Raw genomic sequence first — 19119 nt, 5'->3', positions numbered from 1 at the left:
TCAAAAAAGACTAAGTGAATTAGAAGTTGTAGAGATAAGAGTTTAATATAAAAAGAAAATAAAAACTGCTTTTTATGACTTGTTTTGACTGCAGACTGTCCATTTCTGATGAAGTTATCAGACTAAGGTTTGTTACTAAGGCTCGTCCACACGTAACGATGCATCGTTTCAGATAAAAAAATCTAATGCATCGAGCATTAATTTCGGTCCAATTTCCATACATGTGTGCGTGTGCTGATGATGGATAGACATGTGTGCGTGTGTTGATGGCGGTTTGACATGTTGATATTTTGGTTTTGGACGTCTGTTGATCATTCTGCGCCATTCAATATGGCATGCCTTCGTTGTCAACGGCGCGAGATTTTAAGGAAATTTTTAAGCCTTCTCGAAACTCTGCCATGTCTTTGGCAAGTAAAACATAAAGACTATAGTGATCGCAATAAAAAGGCGGAGGCATACGATGCTTTAGTTACAATATATAAGGGAATCGACCCCACCTGCACCAGGGAAATCGTGGAGCAAAAAATTGATATCTTAAAGACAGTGTACCGCAATGAATCGGAGAGAGCGATCAGAGCACCATCAGGATCTGCAGCAGATCAGATATTCAAGCCATGCTTGTGGTATTATGATATGCTGCATTTTCTGCGGGATCAAGATACTCCGAGGGTCTCTCCGAAAAACACTAAGGAAGACTCCGACTCCGAGGAACAGGTAAGAAAATAAACTTAACTTGCACTAGTTTATTAAAAAACAGTTTTATTTTACATTTCATACAGATTTTTCTTTCATTTTATTCATCGCATCAATTATTTAATGTTATAAACTGATCTTGCCATGAAACAGCCCCCTCATTGCTAAAATACTCTTTGAATTGATCTCTGACCACTTTGGCATCATTGAAAATCTGTCCTCTTGTTCCACGCTCAGCGTTACATCTTTCCCCTAGTTCAACAGTATACTCAACATTATTTTCCCGGTCCATACTCTCCTGAGGGATGTACGTTTGCGGTGTTTTTCTACGCAAAAAGTTATGTAAAGCGGTACATGCAAGAACTACAGTGTCAATATTATCGAGACTCAAATTAATACTGGTATACTGATACTGATTAATTTTTCATAAAACATAGTGTTTTTCATCTCTCCTCCATCCGAGATTAGGCCGTTTTTCCCACGTCGCAGTAAACGAATTCATAGTTTGCATTAGCTATTTCCATAAGGAAGACACTGTGGGTGTGTTTATAATTGTAGTAGAAGGAATCACTTCCCTTCGGTGGAACAATTCTTATATGTTTTCCGTCGATAGAGCCTAGGCAATGCGGGAATTGCCATCTTCTCTCAAATTCTCGTGCAATTTCAAGCCACTCGTCTTCACTTTTGGCGAACTGAAAAAATAAAAATTAAATCAAATATAATAATGAAATTGCACAATCAAAACCTAATGAAAATGACTGATATTTCATATCGTTTCGTATTTTTAGGAACACCTAGAGGATATTCGAGATGAAAACGTTAATACTCAGAATAGCTTTTCATCTAAGATATCAACATCACCGTGCCGTATGGTCTCACGGTCTGCTTCGAAGCCAAGTTCTACATCTCGGAAGAGGAAGAGAGAAACGAATGACGAAACTACGAACGAGGTATTGAAACTTATAGTGAACAAGATCCAATGGTTCGAAACTGATGATGATTTCTCGACGTTCGGGAAACATGTAGCCAACAAGTTAAGAAGCATTAGTGCCGAGCAAAACGTTGTTGCTCAGAAATTAATATGTGATGTATTATATGAAGCACAATTGGGGTTACTAACAACAAATAATCAAAGAGTAAACATGTGAAGCGCGCAATATGTCCCATCTGAGGCGGGAACATATTTTTCAACATTTAGACCAAATTAATACGCATAATAAATCTCTTCAGAAATAATAACATTGTTTACTTACCTTTAAATATTCACTTCTGAGCACCGCGAAGATAACAGCACAGGTTTCCGAAACTATTTTACTTAAACACTGCTTCGAAATTGCAGTGGAAAATTCTAAGTCCTTATAGCTCCTCTCCGTAGCTAAAAATCGTAATGTGGCCGATAGTCTCTCATGGGGAAAGATCGCATGCCGCACAACCGTATCTTGTTTTGCAATGTACGGGGTCACCATATTTAGTAAATCTGTGTATGTTCATTCGCATGTAGTTCCTCCAATCGTTTGGTTCGTTTTCAAATTCACGCAAAAGTTTAACGTGGGAATGATTGCTTCACTTTAAAAGCCATTTCCTCGACCACCGTGACCGATAAGTATTCTTGGCACGTTCTATTTTTTATTTTTAACCGAAACGCACAATGGCAAGACAGACCAATACAGTGTTTCTTCCATGGCTGTGATTGCAAATCGAAACGATGCATCGTGGCGTGTGGACCGGACTCTATGCTCGCCAGGTTTAATTTTCTAGGTCGCCGGCGACTGCCAACAACGACTAAAGTCGTTACAACAACTAAAGTATCAGTGAAGTCGTAACGTGTGGACCGGTCTTAAGAAACGAATCAGACCCGTTTTGATTCAAAATATTCGATAAGAGTGGTGCGCGAAATTAGCCCCTCGCCTAGTACGAAATGTCAGCTCGGCAATTGTTTACAAAGTTCAGTAACTTCAGTTGCCGTGTAGACAAAAGTGTCCTTACAAGATTATTAACATCGCAAAGGTTGGGCATTTCAAACGTGAATACTCTTTCAAAATGCCCAATTGGTATTACGATAAAAAGGATCTGCGGAATACACCGTCGAGCAAAGACGGCATTGAGTACGACACGGAACGGCGATATAGGAAGGAAGGAGCCCGATTCATTATGGAGGCCGGCGCAACGATGAGCTTAGGACACAACACAGTGGCCACGGGGGTGGTGTATTTCCATCGGTTCTACATGTTCCACTCTTTTCGCACTTTTCCACGCTACGTAACGGCCAGCTGCTGTTTGTTTTTAGCCGGGAAGGTAGAGGAAACACCAAAGAAGTGCAAGGATATTATCAAAACCGCTCGTGTTTTGCTACCGGATGAAAAATTTCAATCATTCGGCGACGATCCGAAGGAGGAGGTAATGACTTTGGAACGGATCTTGCTACAGACTATCAAGTTTGACCTGCAGGTCGAACATCCGTACTCGTTTCTCGTCAAGTATGCCAAATGCCTCAAGGGGGACGCGGCGAAATTGCAAAAAATGGTTCAGATGGCTTGGAACTTCGTGAACGACTCACTTAGCACTACCGTGTCGATCCAGTGGGAACCTGAAATTATTGCCGTGGCGCTGATCTATCTGGCGAGTAAACTTAGTAAATTCACCGTAGTGGACTGGGTGGGAAAACAACCCGAACACCTGAAGTGGTGGGATATGTTCGTGCAGGACGTAACGATGGAGATCTTGGAGGAAATTTGTCATCAGGTGTTGGATCTGTATCAGCCAGCACAAACGGATAATGCACCGCCCGATAGCCCTCCCCAGCTTCCTCCTAGCAAGGCATCGCCCCCGATGAAACGGGCTAATATTTCGCCTATAGGCAGTAAAAACTCACCCAACATTGCCGTTAATCATACAGTCAAAGTGAGGACCTACTTAAGGCGAAGTAACGAACGTGCGCCGCATGTGTACAGTATTAACGTGCTTTAATTCTTTTTCCCTAGACTCCACTACCACCGTTGCCACCTACTGATATAGAATCCAATCCGATTCCAAAGCACATAACCACGGATACGTCTCACTATTCGTATCCGCCGTACGGAATGCATCAAGGTCCGCCGATCCCTCCGCAGAGCCATGGACCGCCTCCGCCGTACGGTTCTATGCCCCCGGCAATGCCTCCACAACCTCCCCAAGCGTGGCAACAGTATCCACACGCCAACAAGTATTATCCGCCGGGTTTACCACCGCCACGAACCAGCTACTATCCTCCGCAGTAATACGTGCAGCCGCGAGATACGGCATAAGTTGAACAATACTGAATACTGTGTGCGAATAAAATAAGCTACTGAAAAAGTATATCGAGAATAATAATACCATGAGCAAATATGTTCAAGCGATTTCAAAATATCTTTCGATTTTTTTTTGTGTTGACCCTCAACACATCGACGCTACTGTCAGCTGAATCAGCTGTCAAAGTGAAAATTTTCTTATCAGCACACTACGGTCAAGTAGCTTGTGCAGTTTGCAAGGATTTGCGAGCTAAATTCCCATTCTGTCCTAATCGCCGTTGCGGGAGTTTGTTTTCTTCTAACTCCTTCATCCGGTTTTGGGCCAGAATTTATAAGTATCGTTGTCCGAGAACTGCTTAACTCCAATTAAAACAACACCAGCCCACTAAATGACCCTCAATCGCGCAGTGGTGACATTTGTTTTGTAAATAATGTTCTCAAGAATGGCATAATCTGTGGCAATTTCTATAGTGTTACTTGCGTTTGGTTGAAGAAACTTTCGCTACTTACCACTTAGTTCCCACGAAGGAGAGAAAAATGCTCAATACAAACCTTGTTGTGCCCGTGGTGCTGTGGGGACCCAACACACCAACACACTGTGTTTCGAGCGTGTTTTTGTCACGGGATCAGAAAATCCTCGCGACGGGCTGCTACGATGGACAGATTTGTTTATGGTAATATGAAGTGCAGATTGTTTGCTGTAGTGTGTATTACTACGTGTTACTACTTGATATTTTTGGTTGCAGGCAAGTGGACCCCGATACGCTGCAGATGACACCGCGGTGTCTTCTGGTCGGTCACACCGCACCCGTGCTGTGCCTGACCCGGGCATCGATTATACAGGATAATAACTTTCTCGTAAGCTCTTCGGAAAATGGGGAAATGTGCACATGGGACTTGGTGGACGGTAAATGTACGGAGAGTATCAAAATGCCGCAAGTCCACACGAACATCCAGGCCTACCACATGGCAAATTGCGACGATATTCGGCTCTTCTGTAATGGTTACTATGCGGAGATCATGGTAATGGATCCGTTCAGCCTAGAGGTGCTGTTTTGTCTCAGTTCGAAAGTGAATCCTGATTGGATATCGGCGTTGCACGTGTTGCGACCTTCGAAGCGCAAGGACGACGTTGTCCTGGCAATCACAACCACCGGCACGGTCAAGGTTTGGACTCTGCTCGGCAACGAGAATAAGTATTCGGAGCCAATTTACGAGAACGAATCGAAGCAGATACGCTGCCTTAACGCAATCACCATGAACTGTTGCTCGCAAAACCAGCGAACGGTTCTGATCGTTTGTGCAAAGTACTGGCAGATATACGATGCAGGAGATTTCACCGTGCTGTGCAGCGTCATCTCACCGTCCGGTGAACGCTGGATGGGAGGCGATTTTCTCTCCAACGATCGTGTCATACTTTGGTCAGACGAAGGAAAGGGCTATTTGTTTCGCCTGCCGGCGAACAGTATTCCGGACAACAAGGATTTTCACGGCCCCTCGGTAGGCAAGGACTCCCCGTTTCTGTACTGCATCCTATCGCAGATGGGAGAAAAGCCGCTCTCCTGTCCACCAACTATGAAACTGGTCACGTCGAACCGTGGAGGAAAAACCCAAAAGTACTTGCTGCGTGGCGACTCCGAGGGATACGTCAACATATGGGACGTGCCAGATATTACGTTGGAGCAGATTAAACAAATTCAAAACCAAAAGCAACATCCCGCAAGTACGAAGGATTCATAATTTGCCGGGTCTTTTTTTGGAATTTGTTTCAAAACTGGTTGCCCTTCACTTTGTTACAGCTTTGGAGGCCACGATTTGCACCTCTCTGCTCGAAGCGTGGAATAAAATGAATCCGCTACCGGCTGGCATTTTGGACCAACTGTACCGAAATAGTGAACCGTTAGTGAAACTGACGGCCAGCATTTACCTTCCCCAACAAAGTCGCTTAGTAGTAGGACGAGAAGATGGAAGCATCATCATTGTGCCGGCAACGCAAACTGTTATGTTGCACTTGCTGCATGGAAACCACCAGCAATACAGTGGTCCGTATACTTGTGAGATGTATAACTAATGCGCGAGAAACGGCATTACATCAATTGGTTTTTCACAGATTGGCCGCCGCACCAAATCCTTAACGGTCACAGTGGAAGAGTCAATTGTCTGCTCTGTCCATCGCTGGCGAACTCTCGCTATGATAAATCCCATCTCGTATCGGGTGGCGTTGATTTCGCCGTGTGTCTTTGGGACCTCTACAGTGGAGCACTCATTCACAGATTTTGCGTGCACGCCGGAGAAATAACCCAGTTGCTTGTTCCACCACCAACGTGCAGCGTACGTACTGTCGGCCAGTAGCTTTTCCCCCAACAAATCCCAATGCTAAACTGTTCTGCTTTCATTATGTTAGCCGAGAATTTTAAAATGCATCTGTTCGGTGGCATCGGATCACTCGGTTACCCTGCTCAGCTTACAAGAGCGTAAATGCGTTACGCTAGCGAGCCGCCACCTGTTCCCTGTAGTGTCCATTAAGTGGCGTCCGTTAGACGATTTCCTGATTGTTGGATGCTCCGATGGAACGGTTTACGTGTGGCAGATGGAAACAGGGCATCTGGACCGTGTGTTGCACGGCATTCTTGCCGAGGAAGTGCTGAATGCTTGTGATGAAAACAGTGGCGACACCGGAAGCAGCGCTGGATCCACTTCAGAAATGGGGCTCGCTAATCCGGCGGTTCACTTTTTCAGGTAATGTTCGTCAACCCTCTTTTCCTTCCATATTGGTGATCGCTAGCGAGATACGACTTTACTTTACATTAATCGTTTGCAGAGGGCTTAGACATCGCAACATAAATGCAATTCGGCATGCCACGCAACGTGGCATACATCAGTTGCAGCAGCTTCACGCGCATAACAATCAGCACGGAGATTTCCTGATGAAGAATCGCAGTAGCCCTCTTATTATTCAAGGATTGCGTACCAATCCGAAGGGTACGTTGATGGTTTCTTTGATTTTCTTTTCTCGTGGTGGCTGATGTACGCTTTTTCCAACGTCAGATGCCGAAAGTCATATATTGTTTTTCGATATCGAGGGTCTAATATTTGAGCTACATGCAGAAGAATATGCTGCCATGAGTCCTAATACGCTAGAGGTAAGCAGATAGTGGCGCTAAATTGGACTAACGGCACAGTTATTCAACCATGGTATTTTATTGACAGGCCGAAGGGTTGTTAATTCCAGCAGGAACTGATAGCCATTCGTCGGATGCTGGGAAAAAAATTTCAGGTAAATGAGCGTCTTTTGATTTATAAGTTTATTGATATGATTTATACATAAGTATGATAAACAGTTTGTGCATTAGGGCGACATTTGCCAGTTGGAACTGTGAATAATGTTCACAACAGCAAACATCGATAGAAAATATGATCCATCTGACTTGTTTCTTTTCTTTTTTTATTTTCACGCTGCAATGAAAAACAATGAATTTAATCAAAAAATATCTAACACGAACATCCGTTTGCACGCAATAACACAGATTTCTTTGGGCGTGTTAAGAACAAGGCTGGCGACATGGAAAAAATACTAAAAGAAAAAGATAAACACGGTTTGTTACTTGCAATCTCTACAATGTATTCTCAAGTGTTTCCGTCTTCCAGCAGTTGCATTATATTTTATCATACGATTTCTTTTGGCTTTAGATTATTTCCTTTGCCTGCTCGTTTTCCATTAAATACGGACAAGGTTTTCTTTATACACTCTCGTTACACGTCACCAGGAGGCCGATAAGTTATTTTACTTGTTGTTTGCGAATGTAAAACTCATTTAGAAATTTGATTATCCCAAATATTGGCAACGACCAACAGTTGTGCTTTTTTATTTGTTTCTTTAGAATAGAAGCATGATTTGTTTATTTCATTGAAATTTTGCTAAGCCTTCACCCAAATCCTGCTCCAGCTTCTTGTCATGTATTCCGTTTATCATTTGGCAACATTTGTAAAACTAGCTTTCGTGTTTATTATCCCGAAACAGCACCAAAGTGCTGTCAGCAAAGCTAGCTACATAAAGTACATCTAATTCAAATGTTTATTATTCACTTTCCGTCAATGAAGGCATTTTAGCTAAAATGAAGGAAGGCGCGGAGAATGTCCAAACAAAGGTTCAAGCAAAGCTCGAAAGTGTCGTGAAGAACGTTGGCGAAACAGGCAAAGGTAATTGTCTCTCTTTAGAGTGTGTTTTACACAATGTAAATTCTTAAATTGATTCAAGTAAAGCTTTGTTTTTTTAATTTACCAAAACCCTCAAATGGCCCGAGCCGTTGCCTTTTAAGAGTAATTATCTATAATGCATAAATCGCACACAGCGGTCAATTCGTAACAGTTACTTGTAAGCCTCCTCTCGACGTCTGTTCAGAATATCGTATTTCAAGCTATATTTAATATAAGATTATGTCAAGCATTGTTCATATAATTTCGAACGTGAAATGGTAATGCCGGAATCGTGCCCGTTACTATTAAACACTCTACGCGATTATGGATACTTGTAGTATATAAGTTGAGTAGTGTGCAAATGTTTATTTGTATAATTAATGGGACTTTTATCGGTGCTGCATTATTGCAATTGCTATGGTTTGTTTTCAAGTCGCTGTCCATCTCCTAAACGTCGGCCTGGATCCGCTGCCGTGCCAAACGGTTGATTAAGGCTTGCTTCAACTTAGAAGAAAACATTTCCTGTTAGGTTTTGTCTATTTTGGTTCGAAAAAGCAAAATGATTGCTCACTAGCAGCGTAGTCCTCCTCATTTGCGGACGCATCGTTATCTTCCGGTTTCGCCAAATCGGTTGCTTGATCGTCCTCATCGTAAGTGGGTTCCTCTCCGGGCGCATATTGAGGGGCACTCTGCGTTAAAAAATCCGGTTAGCAAAAGCTAATCTTTTCGCGTCAGCGTCACACCATCACCTGAGCAAATACTGCCAGCAGTACAACACCCAGCAAAGTACCAAGGATATATGTTCGTACCATGGTCACTAATCAACGTCACGCTTTGCGTTTGCACTTATCGATGGGCAGAGGAATACTTTCTGTAACTGTCCGTCTCGACACGAATCCGTCTTTATATAGTGCGCCTCACTGCGCCTCGAGTATTTTGCGCCACTCGCAGAGATTTATTGTAGGCAAATAGCCTATTGCTTGTGCAGATTGCAGCATCGTATTAATGACGCATCGAACGGGGTTCAGCGCTGATAAGAACACGTGTGCTTGAATCGGGTTCATTCGGTCCAGTTACGTCTGGTTATTGCCCAGTTCCGCCAATTCACGCAAAGCCGGACGTAGTCTAAAACAAATCGATCAACAGATCAGCAATTTTTTTGTCTGTACTTCATGAATAAAAAACTACTTCCACCTTCTATGAATAGATTTCAGCGCAATATTGTTTATCGAAATCAAAACGATCGTACGATCGAAAAATATGTTTATTTAAATTTTCCCCAGATACCGCAGACATAACGAAGAAAATAGTTCCCCGCATGGAAGCTACCCACGTGATGGAAGTCGCACAGTTGTTACTATCCCTGATACACTCCTGGGGACTCGATCCGCACTTGGACAAAGTGTGCGAAACGCAGTTGGGCCTGTTGAGACCAATGGTGCGTTTGTTGTTGCTTGCGGCCATCTGCTATTACGTGGCGACCAAACGAGTAGGGTGATTTTCGATTGTATTTCTCTTTTATTTTGCGCCCTCGTCTATACACAGATTCCTGTTTCGTTCGGAGTGCTTTCAAAGGGAGGCTACATGTCACTTTTGCTACCGACCTGGCAGAATAATGTAGTAACCAGCTCAACGGCGGAAGAGCTGAAAAGTGCGTCAATGACTGCCGAACAGTTCCGTCAGGAAGGTCTAACGAAGCTGTTCACTGCTCGGCTACACTGGGAGCTGAGCACAACGCTCACATCGAACCATCTCCTAGCAATGGTCGCCATGTCCAACACCTTGATGTCGATGAACATGGCCACGTTCGTACCGGAACAGGAGCGCGCCCGCAAACTGCACCGCCAGTCAACGCGTGCAACGTGGACCAACGAGGAAGAGCAGGAAGAGGCGTTCACGCAGCAGCAGGCTCAAATCAAACAGGGCTGGAGCTTGTTGTCGACGCACCACTGCTTCTTACTGCCGGAGAAAATTGACGCACTCGATACCAATAACTTCAAACGGCCGCAGGTGGAGATGATGGCGCGTCGCTGGCAACACCATTGCCTGGAGATCAGAGAAGCGGCGCAACAGCTACTGCTCGGCGAGCTGGGTCGGATGGGTAAGAAGGGTCGGAAACAGTTGGTGGAAAGTTGGGCCCAGTATCTGCCGCTGTATACGCACACCGAGCCGATCGTACAGCAAGCTGCTGCGCCAGGCCAATCAAACGCAGGCTCGCCCTCATCCAGCCCTACCGGCCCTCCGATGGAGCACGAAGAAGAATCGGAAGAAGAGGAAGAGGTGGTCCGCAAACCATCGAGCTTGGCGGAGCTGAAACGTAAGCAGACGACGGCCGTCGTTTTGCTCGGTGTGATCGGTGCCGAGTTCGGGCAGGATATATCGTCCTCGGACGGAAAGCGTAGCAACGACAATCGTCGCAAAAGTTCCGTCGTCGAAGGTTTTGGCATTGGCAACAATAATCTGGCCCGCTCCACGTCGATGGCCCTTACGCATCTTTTGCTAGCGCCAGCCACGCCGAAGCTGCCGGCGTACACCCCGTTGCGGCGGGCAGCTATTGATTTGATTGGCCGCGGGTTTACCGTTTGGGAGCCGTACATTGATGTGAGCAAGGTGCTGCTTGGGTTGCTTGAGATGTGCTGCGACTCAAACCGGCTGATTCCGAGCCTGAACTACAAGCTGCCCCTGACGCCGCAGGCCGATGCATGCCGGACGGCGCGCCATGCTCTGAGGCTGATTGCGACGGCCAGACCGGCTGCCTTCATCACGACAATGGCCCGCGAAGTGGCACGCTATAACACGCTGCAACAAAATGCGCAAGCGATAAGCGTCCCCATCACGCAATCGGTGCTCCATCGGGCCAAGCGGGAGATTCTGCAGTGCGTCGAAATGCTTATCGATAAGATGCAAACGGAGATTGCAAATCTGCTCGTTGAGGTATGTAATGAATGATAAAAATCCAGATCTTTGAAATGTTTCTTAAAGAAAAAAACGTTAGTATAATTTAAACCTTTTTTTTAATTTGCTTCATACAGGTGATGGACATTACATTACACTGTGTGGATTCGGGTGACCTTAAAACCAAGGGTCTTGCTGAGGTTAGTCCTCTAATGTGCAAATTCAATCAGGTCTCACACTGCAGCGCATCACGCCGTATTGCCGGTAAGTAGATTGGGCTACAAGAGCACCAAACGGATACTGTTTCGTCAGAAAGTATTTCGTTACAAACATGATTTTTGTTGTCGTCTTATTAATGAACAATTCACAATTTTGAATGTTCGATGTGTGTTTTATGCTCTTGGTGTCTCCTCCCAAACCATAGTTGGCGCCAACAACGGCCATTTGGCCATCTACGAGCTCCGGCAGAATAAGTGTCAGATGATTCCTGCGCATACGAAACCGGTAACAGCGCTAGCGTTCAGCCCCGATGGTAAATTTCTGGTGAGCTACTCGTGTACGGAAAATCGCCTATCCTTTTGGCAAACCAGTGCCGGCATGTTCGGTCTCGGTCAGTCACAGACGCGGTGCATCAAGGGTTATTCGACTGCCCCGATACCGGACATTGCGCGCCTCAATCCGATGCGCTTGGCTAAGCTGATATGGATTAACAATCGGACCGTTACGCTGATGCTGGCTGATGGTTCAGAGACCCGGTTCAACGTGTAAGTGCGTACCAACCAAGGAGGACTAAGATTGCTGGCCTCTGAGCCTCCGACAGTCGGATGAAGGACGTGACTTTGTTGCAGATGAATTGTTATTTTTTTCTTTGTTGAGTTATTGGTATGTTTCTGTTACCTCTTTTAATGGTTGTTTGATTAGCGGATAAATTAGAAAAAAACTGAACGTTACAGTCTTAAAATGTGCAGCATCATAGCTTTTAATTTTTATGCCCCAGAAGTATGGATGAGGTAAGCTTTCTCACAGTTTTGGTGAAGGGAACACTTTTAGGACTGGTCGCTAGCTACTGGACGAAATTACACTAAGGGATTTTGGATGGCTGATTCCGGAGAACAGGGCGGCCGAAAATGTTTTCCTTTCCTGATGGTTCCACGGATAACAGCATGTTACTGGCGAGAAGTGGCGATCGAAGAGAACACAAAGTCGGTCGGTGAAATGGTAGAGCCGTTCTCTTCCAAAAAAGGCACTACATTTCCGTTGATCAGATTATGCCCATGGTGAGCTTATATAATTATGCAAATTCGATTGTGTTTCGCTTCCTTTTCGCACCGAACGGAACTCTGCGATTATCTCCTGCTGAGCGCGAATGCGGAGCGCGCATGGTCCAATCGTTATTTCATCTTCTCTGGATGACCCATATATTTTTTATTTATTGGTTTTTGGATTGTCTTCACCTTGCGCTCCGGTCGCGATGTGATGTTTCCTGGGTCCGCCGGGAAAGGGAATGGGTCCGCTCGAAGGTTTTTGTGTGTGATGTGATCTGCGGAAGGTTAGCCGCCACCTAGCGTGACCCAGATCATCGGCCAACCATTGAACGGATGTCTGTTGGCCAATCTTTAGCGCTTCCTTCATAATTTTCAGCACCAACTCTGACACGGGCGATAAAAACGAATAACGAATAATCGAAGTATTATTAAAGATATTTGTGGACGGAAGTAGGTCTTAAACCTTGCCACGGCCGAACCCTATCATCGTTGTTTTTTGTCAATTTTGTTCATATGCCTAATACCTAACCGTAGGGTTTTAATTTACAATAGTTTCTACTGCGCCGTTCCACTGGGTTTATACTATACTTATAATGAAAATAAAGTGAAACACGAAAAGCCATTAAACTCAACGATAATAAGCAAAGAGTGTAAGCTATGCAATATATATAGTATGTTAAAGTATTCCTCTATCGTGAACAGGTCCGTTGGAGTAAAAAGTTCAATACCATTGTGCAGATATACACCTATACAACAATAATGAAGTTATTTAACTTATTTGTTAGCCTGAGGCGAATAATAAATGTGAAACTAATCTATTCATCAAGTTACCGTTTTTAATATGAAAGAATGTATAAAAATTGAAAGAAATGTTAAAACTTAAATCTATTGTAATTTTAGCATAATTGTAAATGCTAAATTATCGAACAGCATCTAAGTTTTCGTGGTCCTCAGTTTGAGCGGCTCGGAAATGCCAACCCTATTTCGTGGGTCAGATAAGAGAAGATCATCATCAGAAGATTGTTCTGTGCAGTTATGGATGTTGTTCCTTTTGATCGGTATCTTTCAGTCCAATTATACTTTCAGCATTATTCGTTCAAATTTCACATATACTCACAGTTGTGTCATTGTGAAGTTTTCGAGGTTCTCTGATTGGTGCGGCGGATTGATCAATTCCCGAATTTGTTTCTCTGATTCACTGTCAATATCTACGGGGCAACTGGACTATCAGTCGTCTGGTAGTGGCTCACGTGGAAAGCATTGTCTCGTGATGTTCGGGTTTTGAAAGAAGCTACTTTCCAGTTCACCGATCGCTATCGGCCCGATAAATATAGGTAATAGGGTTTGGCTGCACTGAAGATCAATGCATTCAGCGGGGCGCGATGGCGACCGGCTTGATGCTTTACTGTTGACCCCACGAGAAAATCTCCAAAAGAAAGCAAAGCAGAAAGGCAAACGAGAGGCTACAAAGTGCACGCGACCCAGATTTCACATTCTGGGGTAGGTCAGGTCCAGCAACTCAACTCGCTACCTACGGTGCATCATCAACTGCGTGAGTCAACGATGAAACGGCCAGCTTCTCAGCTGACCGCCAGCGGCTTTTGCTATCCCGGTGAACTTGAAGTACTGTTTTAATCTCAATTAGTGTGCCCGGTGTTTGTGTAGCTTTAACATTACAAAATTGAGGAATAAAATATAAACTGCTGTTTCTGTAAAAACGGCTGATCACGAGTGGCACGCGAACTTGGTACCAGACTTTCTCACTTATCGTTATCTTGTTTTTCCCGTTTCAAGCAGAGAAGAGTAAAAGAAATGGAAAACGTTTGTATGGGAGAGAAATCTCACACTGTCATCGATTATCACATCGCTCGTTAATGGCCAATCTCGCCAGACGGATCGTGTACATTGTGACAAGCGAGTAAGATAATGATGACGCTATCAGGCAAGATACTATGAATGGAGCTGGAGTATTCATTTCGCTCGTCCGGTTGCCTAGTAAGCAGAGGCTGTTCACCTCTTCGGCAGTCTCGATACTACATCTTCGATGTAACCTAACCAAAGGGCTCGTTTCAAACGGTCTCATTGGCGCAACTTGAACGTAAACCTGAATGCAATGGACAGAGACGAACCTGCGAGCCATTGATAGTTTAATTCTTGTTGCGCTAATGCATTTACAACAAGCCAAAGCTTGGATGGGACGCCGGACGGAGAGAAATGTAGGATCCCCGATCTCCGCCCACGGGCTCTAGGGTCCCGACGGACACGTTTTACCTTTGCCCACTTACTCATTCGTCCGTTTCTTCTCTCTTATTTGGATTGTTTCGGTAGATGCTTAAGCCGCCGCCACTACCATTTCTCCAATGGTTAATGTTATGTCGATCCGGATTCACCCATCACCATGAGCCTCTGCCTCTCTCTCTGTGTGTCAGTATATGTGTGTGTTTATAGTGGATGAAATATAGAAACTATCTTTCTGCGTGAAGGCTTTCCTGGTTAAACTGTAGATCGGAAAGTTCGCAGTCGTGATACGTGCGGCAAGCGAAGCGGTTCATTTCTACAATTTCTCCCAGATTTTAAAAGTTAGCTGCCGCTTTCAATACTCGTTGTTAACGGCAACCGATTTGCACGTTTTCAGACCGAGGGATTTATTCAAATCGGACGGTTTCGCCTCGAGCCGGATCTTTGGTTATCGATTTGTGAGGCAGTAGGTTATAAACTCGGTTCTTTTCCTAAGCGAGTGAAAGTGTGAACTTGGCCCCGTCTCTCTGGCGGACATAGCGAGACGTGTAGTGACATTGGCCTCCCGCTGACTGGCCGGCGTAAAGAAACCTCGAACGTTCGAAACTGCGGGCACGATCGGTCGGAGCGAGTAAATATTTGAACAACGGAACTACCGTTGGAGTGTTTGAGAGGAAGCCCATCAAAGAAGCTAACGAGTGCTACCAGTGTCGTGAAACAAACTGTGGAACAATGAAAAAATTGTTGTTGTTCCTTTTGCTGACCTACTTATGCTCCTCAGTTCTCTCGGCCAGCATTTTGGGTACGTACCAAATGTATTTTTTCTGGACCAACCATCGAATCGAGTGACTTAGTCTATATTGATATCCAACCCATAGAGTGAAGAGTAGTGCACAACAAAGCTATAAAATACAGCTATACAAGTTTACAGACAAAAAACAAAAATTATAAATGAGCTTAAATAAATCGCCATGCGGCTCAACTTTGCTTTTAATCGATCGTGGCTGTATCGAAATTGTTTTTAGTTTGTTTAATAAATGGGATGAATACCACTGCGGGAAGATACAGCTTTTAGTCTTTATCCAACTACATATAATTGAAAGTAATGTTTTACTTCTTTGCTACACCGAATGTGAAGAGTGAAGCTTTAGCTAGAAAGTATATAAATCTCATTACCAGCAAAAAAGAGCCCACCAAAAGGGCTAGAATAAACGCATCACCCAGGTTCAGTGATTTTCTTGCGCTATTGTGCACAAAATGATAAAAATAAATGTTGCTCTGTTGCGATACACTACTGTCTAATCCAGTCCATTTTAGTCCAGACCGATATCTATCAATATTTTTTGCTTCGAGTTGGGCTTTGGATATTGGATATTTTGCAAATATGCAATACCTATCTGATCTCGTCACGTGCTTTGCAGTTTACTGGATTGTTCTTATTACAATAGAAAGCCGTTAAAAGTATCTGGCCAATAAAATAGGTAAATCTTTGAATAAGTCCAATTTTAATGAACTTACACGGTTTACACTTTTGCTAATATCAAAAGTCTTTTTTTTATTTCAAAATTAGTCAGTACACCGTGTATCCGCCGTTGTTTTGGTCCACTTTATGCACTCGTCTTGGCAGCAAATCGACCAAATCCTGACAAGTTTTTAAGGACCAAGTTGAGTGTTCAAAGAATATAAGAACTTTTCGGCTTCAATTAGTACAGTAGAAAGATGGGTTGCTGAATTTAAACGTGGTCATGCAAGCCGCCAAGAACATCCAAAAACAGCAACAACACCTGAAATCGTAGAGAAAGTGCAGGATTGGAAAATCGTCGAGTGACTGAAAGAGATTAGGGCGTAAGCATCTCAATGAGCAGTGTAAGCAACATTTAGCTTGAAATTTTAGGTTTCAGAAAGCTGTGTGCACAATGGGTTTGTTTGTTTGTTTTTTGAATAATAGAGACTTTGAGCTGCAATAGCCTAACATTCGTCTCTGTGTGCACAATGGGTGCCGCAATAAAGAAACAAAACACATTCGAATGCAAGTTTCTCGGCAATATTTGAAGCGTTTTCGAAAAGGATAAAGTGAATTTTGTGCGTCGATTCATCACTATGGATGGGACTTCCTGTCCATATGGATGTATGACCACCATCCTGAATTTTTTGGCTCCGAAACGAGTTCGTGTCCAGAAGAAGTCAAGAATTTCTTGGCATCAGTTTTTTGGGATTCGCATCTCAAAATTTTTGTTTTGTTTTGTTCCAAGGAATTTTGTTTGTTTTGCAAACTGGTAAAACAATAAATTCTGAATATTATTGTATCCTTTTCGACCAACTGAAGGAAACAATACGTGTAAAAAGACCTGGTTTAAAGAAGAAAAAATCCTTTTTTGTCAGGGCAATGCACCGTGTCACAAGAGCATATTGACAATGGTCTATAAAGTTCGAATTGTTGGAACATCCACCGTATTCACCAGATTTGGTCCCTAGCGACTTGCATCTGGTTCCAGACCTAAAACAAATCATGTACAGAAGGCGTTTTTCTTCAAATGATGAGGTCATAACAGCTGTGGAAACCTATGTTGCGGGCCTTCCAGATTTTCACTTCAGGGATGGAATTCATAAATTGGAATCTCGTTGGATCAAGTGTATTGATATCCAGGGAGACTATACTGAATAATGAAGTGTATTTCAAACCATAAAATTATGTTTTTCTTAGCAAACCGCAAAACTTATTGAACATTCTCGTGTGTTGTTCAGTAGGCTACAATCAATAGTGACGAAACAGAGAGAAAAATGTAACATTCATAAGAGGTAAACTGCTTCCTTTGTCCGAGAATAATGACTCGGCTAGGTAATTTTCTAATTGATTACATACGAAGCATATTTGTCGAAATGCGGCCTGATTTATTACAAAAAGCTTTCGAAAAAGTACTCGCCGCGAAGGCCTAATTTACGCAAACATTGAAGAAAAATCATATTATAATTTTTTACGTCAAATATTAACATTTAATATCTAGCTACCAACCAACCAACAACAGCAGGGAGCTTACGTAGGGGCTGCATTGTAATAGGTGACCGAAAGTTCGAAGCTTCACCCATCTAAGGTCAAAGGTTAGCACTAACAAGGATATAAGGACGCACAATGGTCTTAGTAGCCAACGGCTCGTTCCACAGTATGAAGAAACTATTTAGCTCACATCTCGTGTCGAATCGGTCGAAGCTAGGGTTATACAGAACTTTTATAATTCCAGCACAAAACATGAACTATGTCCAAAACTGATAGTGGGCCGCCACTCCGAGCGGCGTATGCTAGTCACGCCATGAGAATGGCGGAAGACGAACAAGCCAACAAAGTTTTCTAAGGCCGCCCAAAGGGGCAGAGAGGACCTAATAGGACACGTTAGAGATGGTGATGCGACAACAGTTGTAACGAGATAGAGGAGGACGAAGACGCTCGACCGCAAGCGGTAGAGGGTGTCTTTAATGTACGCCAGGGTCGCTCGTCAGGCGTAGTGGCCGGATAGGGAAGTCATGATGTCATGATAGTGTTCTTGAAATATTCTTTTTGCAGATTACCTCTCGCTAGCCACCGACGATGCGGAAGCCAAGGATGATGACCAGGCCGGCCCGAGCAAGTGTTTATGTAATGGTCCTTCGTGTATTTGCTGCATCGACTTCAACATGACGTTTGTCGATCTGGGAGGTCCTGGTAGGTACCATTTTTCCTGCCGATATGATACCAGCACTCTTACTTTCAAATCTCCTTTTTTTCATAGGCTGTGTGCGATTGAAGTACATTTCCGCCGAGGAAGGAATCGCCCTGAACGTTTCCTATGGAGACAGTGTGTTGCACAGTCAGCGGGTGAAGGGACCCGATCCAGCTCCAACATGCTTGAATGTGTTCTCTAGTCTAGCCCAAATATGTGCCCGATTTAATGAACTGTTGCCCACCGATGAAGGTATGCGCGGGTGTCTGCAGCTTGAACCGATGCTGCTGGGTGACGTGCAGATTGAGCTTCCCCTTGGCTGCTTCCGGATGGGGCCGAACGGCATGGAGGTGATTAAGTCAGCCGAAGAGCAGATACGGGAGCAGATTCCCAGCGAAAGGTACCGGAAACGCTAGCGGCCATAATGCGACATGAAGCCGCACTAATCGAATTGCAAAATGGTGTGCTCTCTATTTCTCAGCGAGGAATCGACGACCCCGGTCGCAGTGGTCGCAGAGCAATCGGCGGCCCCGGCGGCTGGTAATGCAACGTCAGCACTGTCACTGCTTGATACTCTCTCCACTGCCGACATTTTGGCGGCAGTCAGTGAATCGACGGACGAAGGTATTGCAATGATATCCAATTGGCTCGGATTATCGGTGAATAGCGTTCAGAAACCAGCTCCGGCCACAGAAACCGCAACGGAAAGTGTCGCGTCAGAGGCAGAGAGTGATAAGAAGCCGGAAACTGAAGAGTAGCGGCGTGTTGTGCAGCATGTTAGGGGTTAGATTTTTAAATCCGTATTTATAGTATTACTACAATTAAGTCACATTCTACCAGCGCTTAGCCCCAAGAAAGCTCATCCAT

General features: G+C 44.1%; 5 protein-coding genes across 5 annotated transcripts; 4 read left to right on the top strand and 1 right to left on the bottom strand.

Annotated features, from left to right (window-relative positions):
* The first annotated feature begins 330 nt into the window (after positions 1 to 330).
* On the top strand, positions 331 to 1863 carry LOC128270569 (uncharacterized). Its single transcript, XM_053007980.1, has 2 exons — positions 331 to 714; positions 1482 to 1863. The coding sequence occupies exons 1-2, from the start codon at positions 331 to 333 to the stop codon at positions 1839 to 1841; spliced, it is 744 nt and encodes a 247-aa protein (XP_052863940.1). The 3' UTR covers positions 1842 to 1863.
* Positions 1864 to 2733: 870 nt separating this feature from the next.
* Positions 2734 to 3950, top strand: LOC128273641 (cyclin-K). The gene is made up of 2 exons (XM_053011655.1): positions 2734 to 3594; positions 3675 to 3950. The coding sequence occupies exons 1-2, from the start codon at positions 2734 to 2736 to the stop codon at positions 3948 to 3950; spliced, it is 1137 nt and encodes a 378-aa protein (XP_052867615.1).
* A 549-nt stretch (positions 3951 to 4499) lies between these two features.
* On the top strand, positions 4500 to 13122 carry LOC128274596 (WD repeat-containing protein 7). Its single transcript, XM_053012833.1, has 14 exons — positions 4500 to 4636; positions 4709 to 5685; positions 5762 to 6004; positions 6073 to 6293; positions 6367 to 6701; positions 6784 to 6944; positions 7011 to 7105; positions 7173 to 7239; positions 7490 to 7558; positions 8064 to 8162; positions 9443 to 9597; positions 9705 to 11093; positions 11192 to 11318; positions 11479 to 13122. The coding sequence occupies exons 1-14, from the start codon at positions 4500 to 4502 to the stop codon at positions 11820 to 11822; spliced, it is 4419 nt and encodes a 1472-aa protein (XP_052868793.1). The 3' UTR covers positions 11823 to 13122.
* Positions 8502 to 9064, bottom strand: LOC128274597 (uncharacterized). The gene is made up of 3 exons (XM_053012835.1): positions 8909 to 9064; positions 8731 to 8848; positions 8502 to 8663 (listed from the first exon to the last, which is right to left on the bottom strand). Exons 1-3 carry the CDS (start codon positions 8969 to 8971, stop codon positions 8575 to 8577), a joined length of 270 nt encoding a protein of 89 aa, XP_052868795.1. The 5' UTR covers positions 8972 to 9064; the 3' UTR covers positions 8502 to 8574.
* Positions 13123 to 15289: 2167 nt separating the features above from the next.
* LOC128273981 (uncharacterized) lies at positions 15290 to 19010 on the top strand. The gene is made up of 4 exons (XM_053012056.1): positions 15290 to 15359; positions 18117 to 18254; positions 18322 to 18652; positions 18734 to 19010. Exons 1-4 carry the CDS (start codon positions 15290 to 15292, stop codon positions 19008 to 19010), a joined length of 816 nt encoding a protein of 271 aa, XP_052868016.1.
* The last annotated feature ends 109 nt before the right edge of the window (positions 19011 to 19119 follow it).

The sequence above is a fragment of the Anopheles cruzii genome, chromosome 3 (genome assembly GCF_943734635.1).
Source record: "Anopheles cruzii chromosome 3, idAnoCruzAS_RS32_06, whole genome shotgun sequence".
In the NCBI taxonomy this organism is placed as follows: Eukaryota; Metazoa; Arthropoda; class Insecta; order Diptera; family Culicidae; genus Anopheles; species Anopheles cruzii.
The sequence above is the reverse complement of the archived record's forward strand: the minus strand, read 5'-3'. Positions and strand labels throughout refer to the sequence as shown.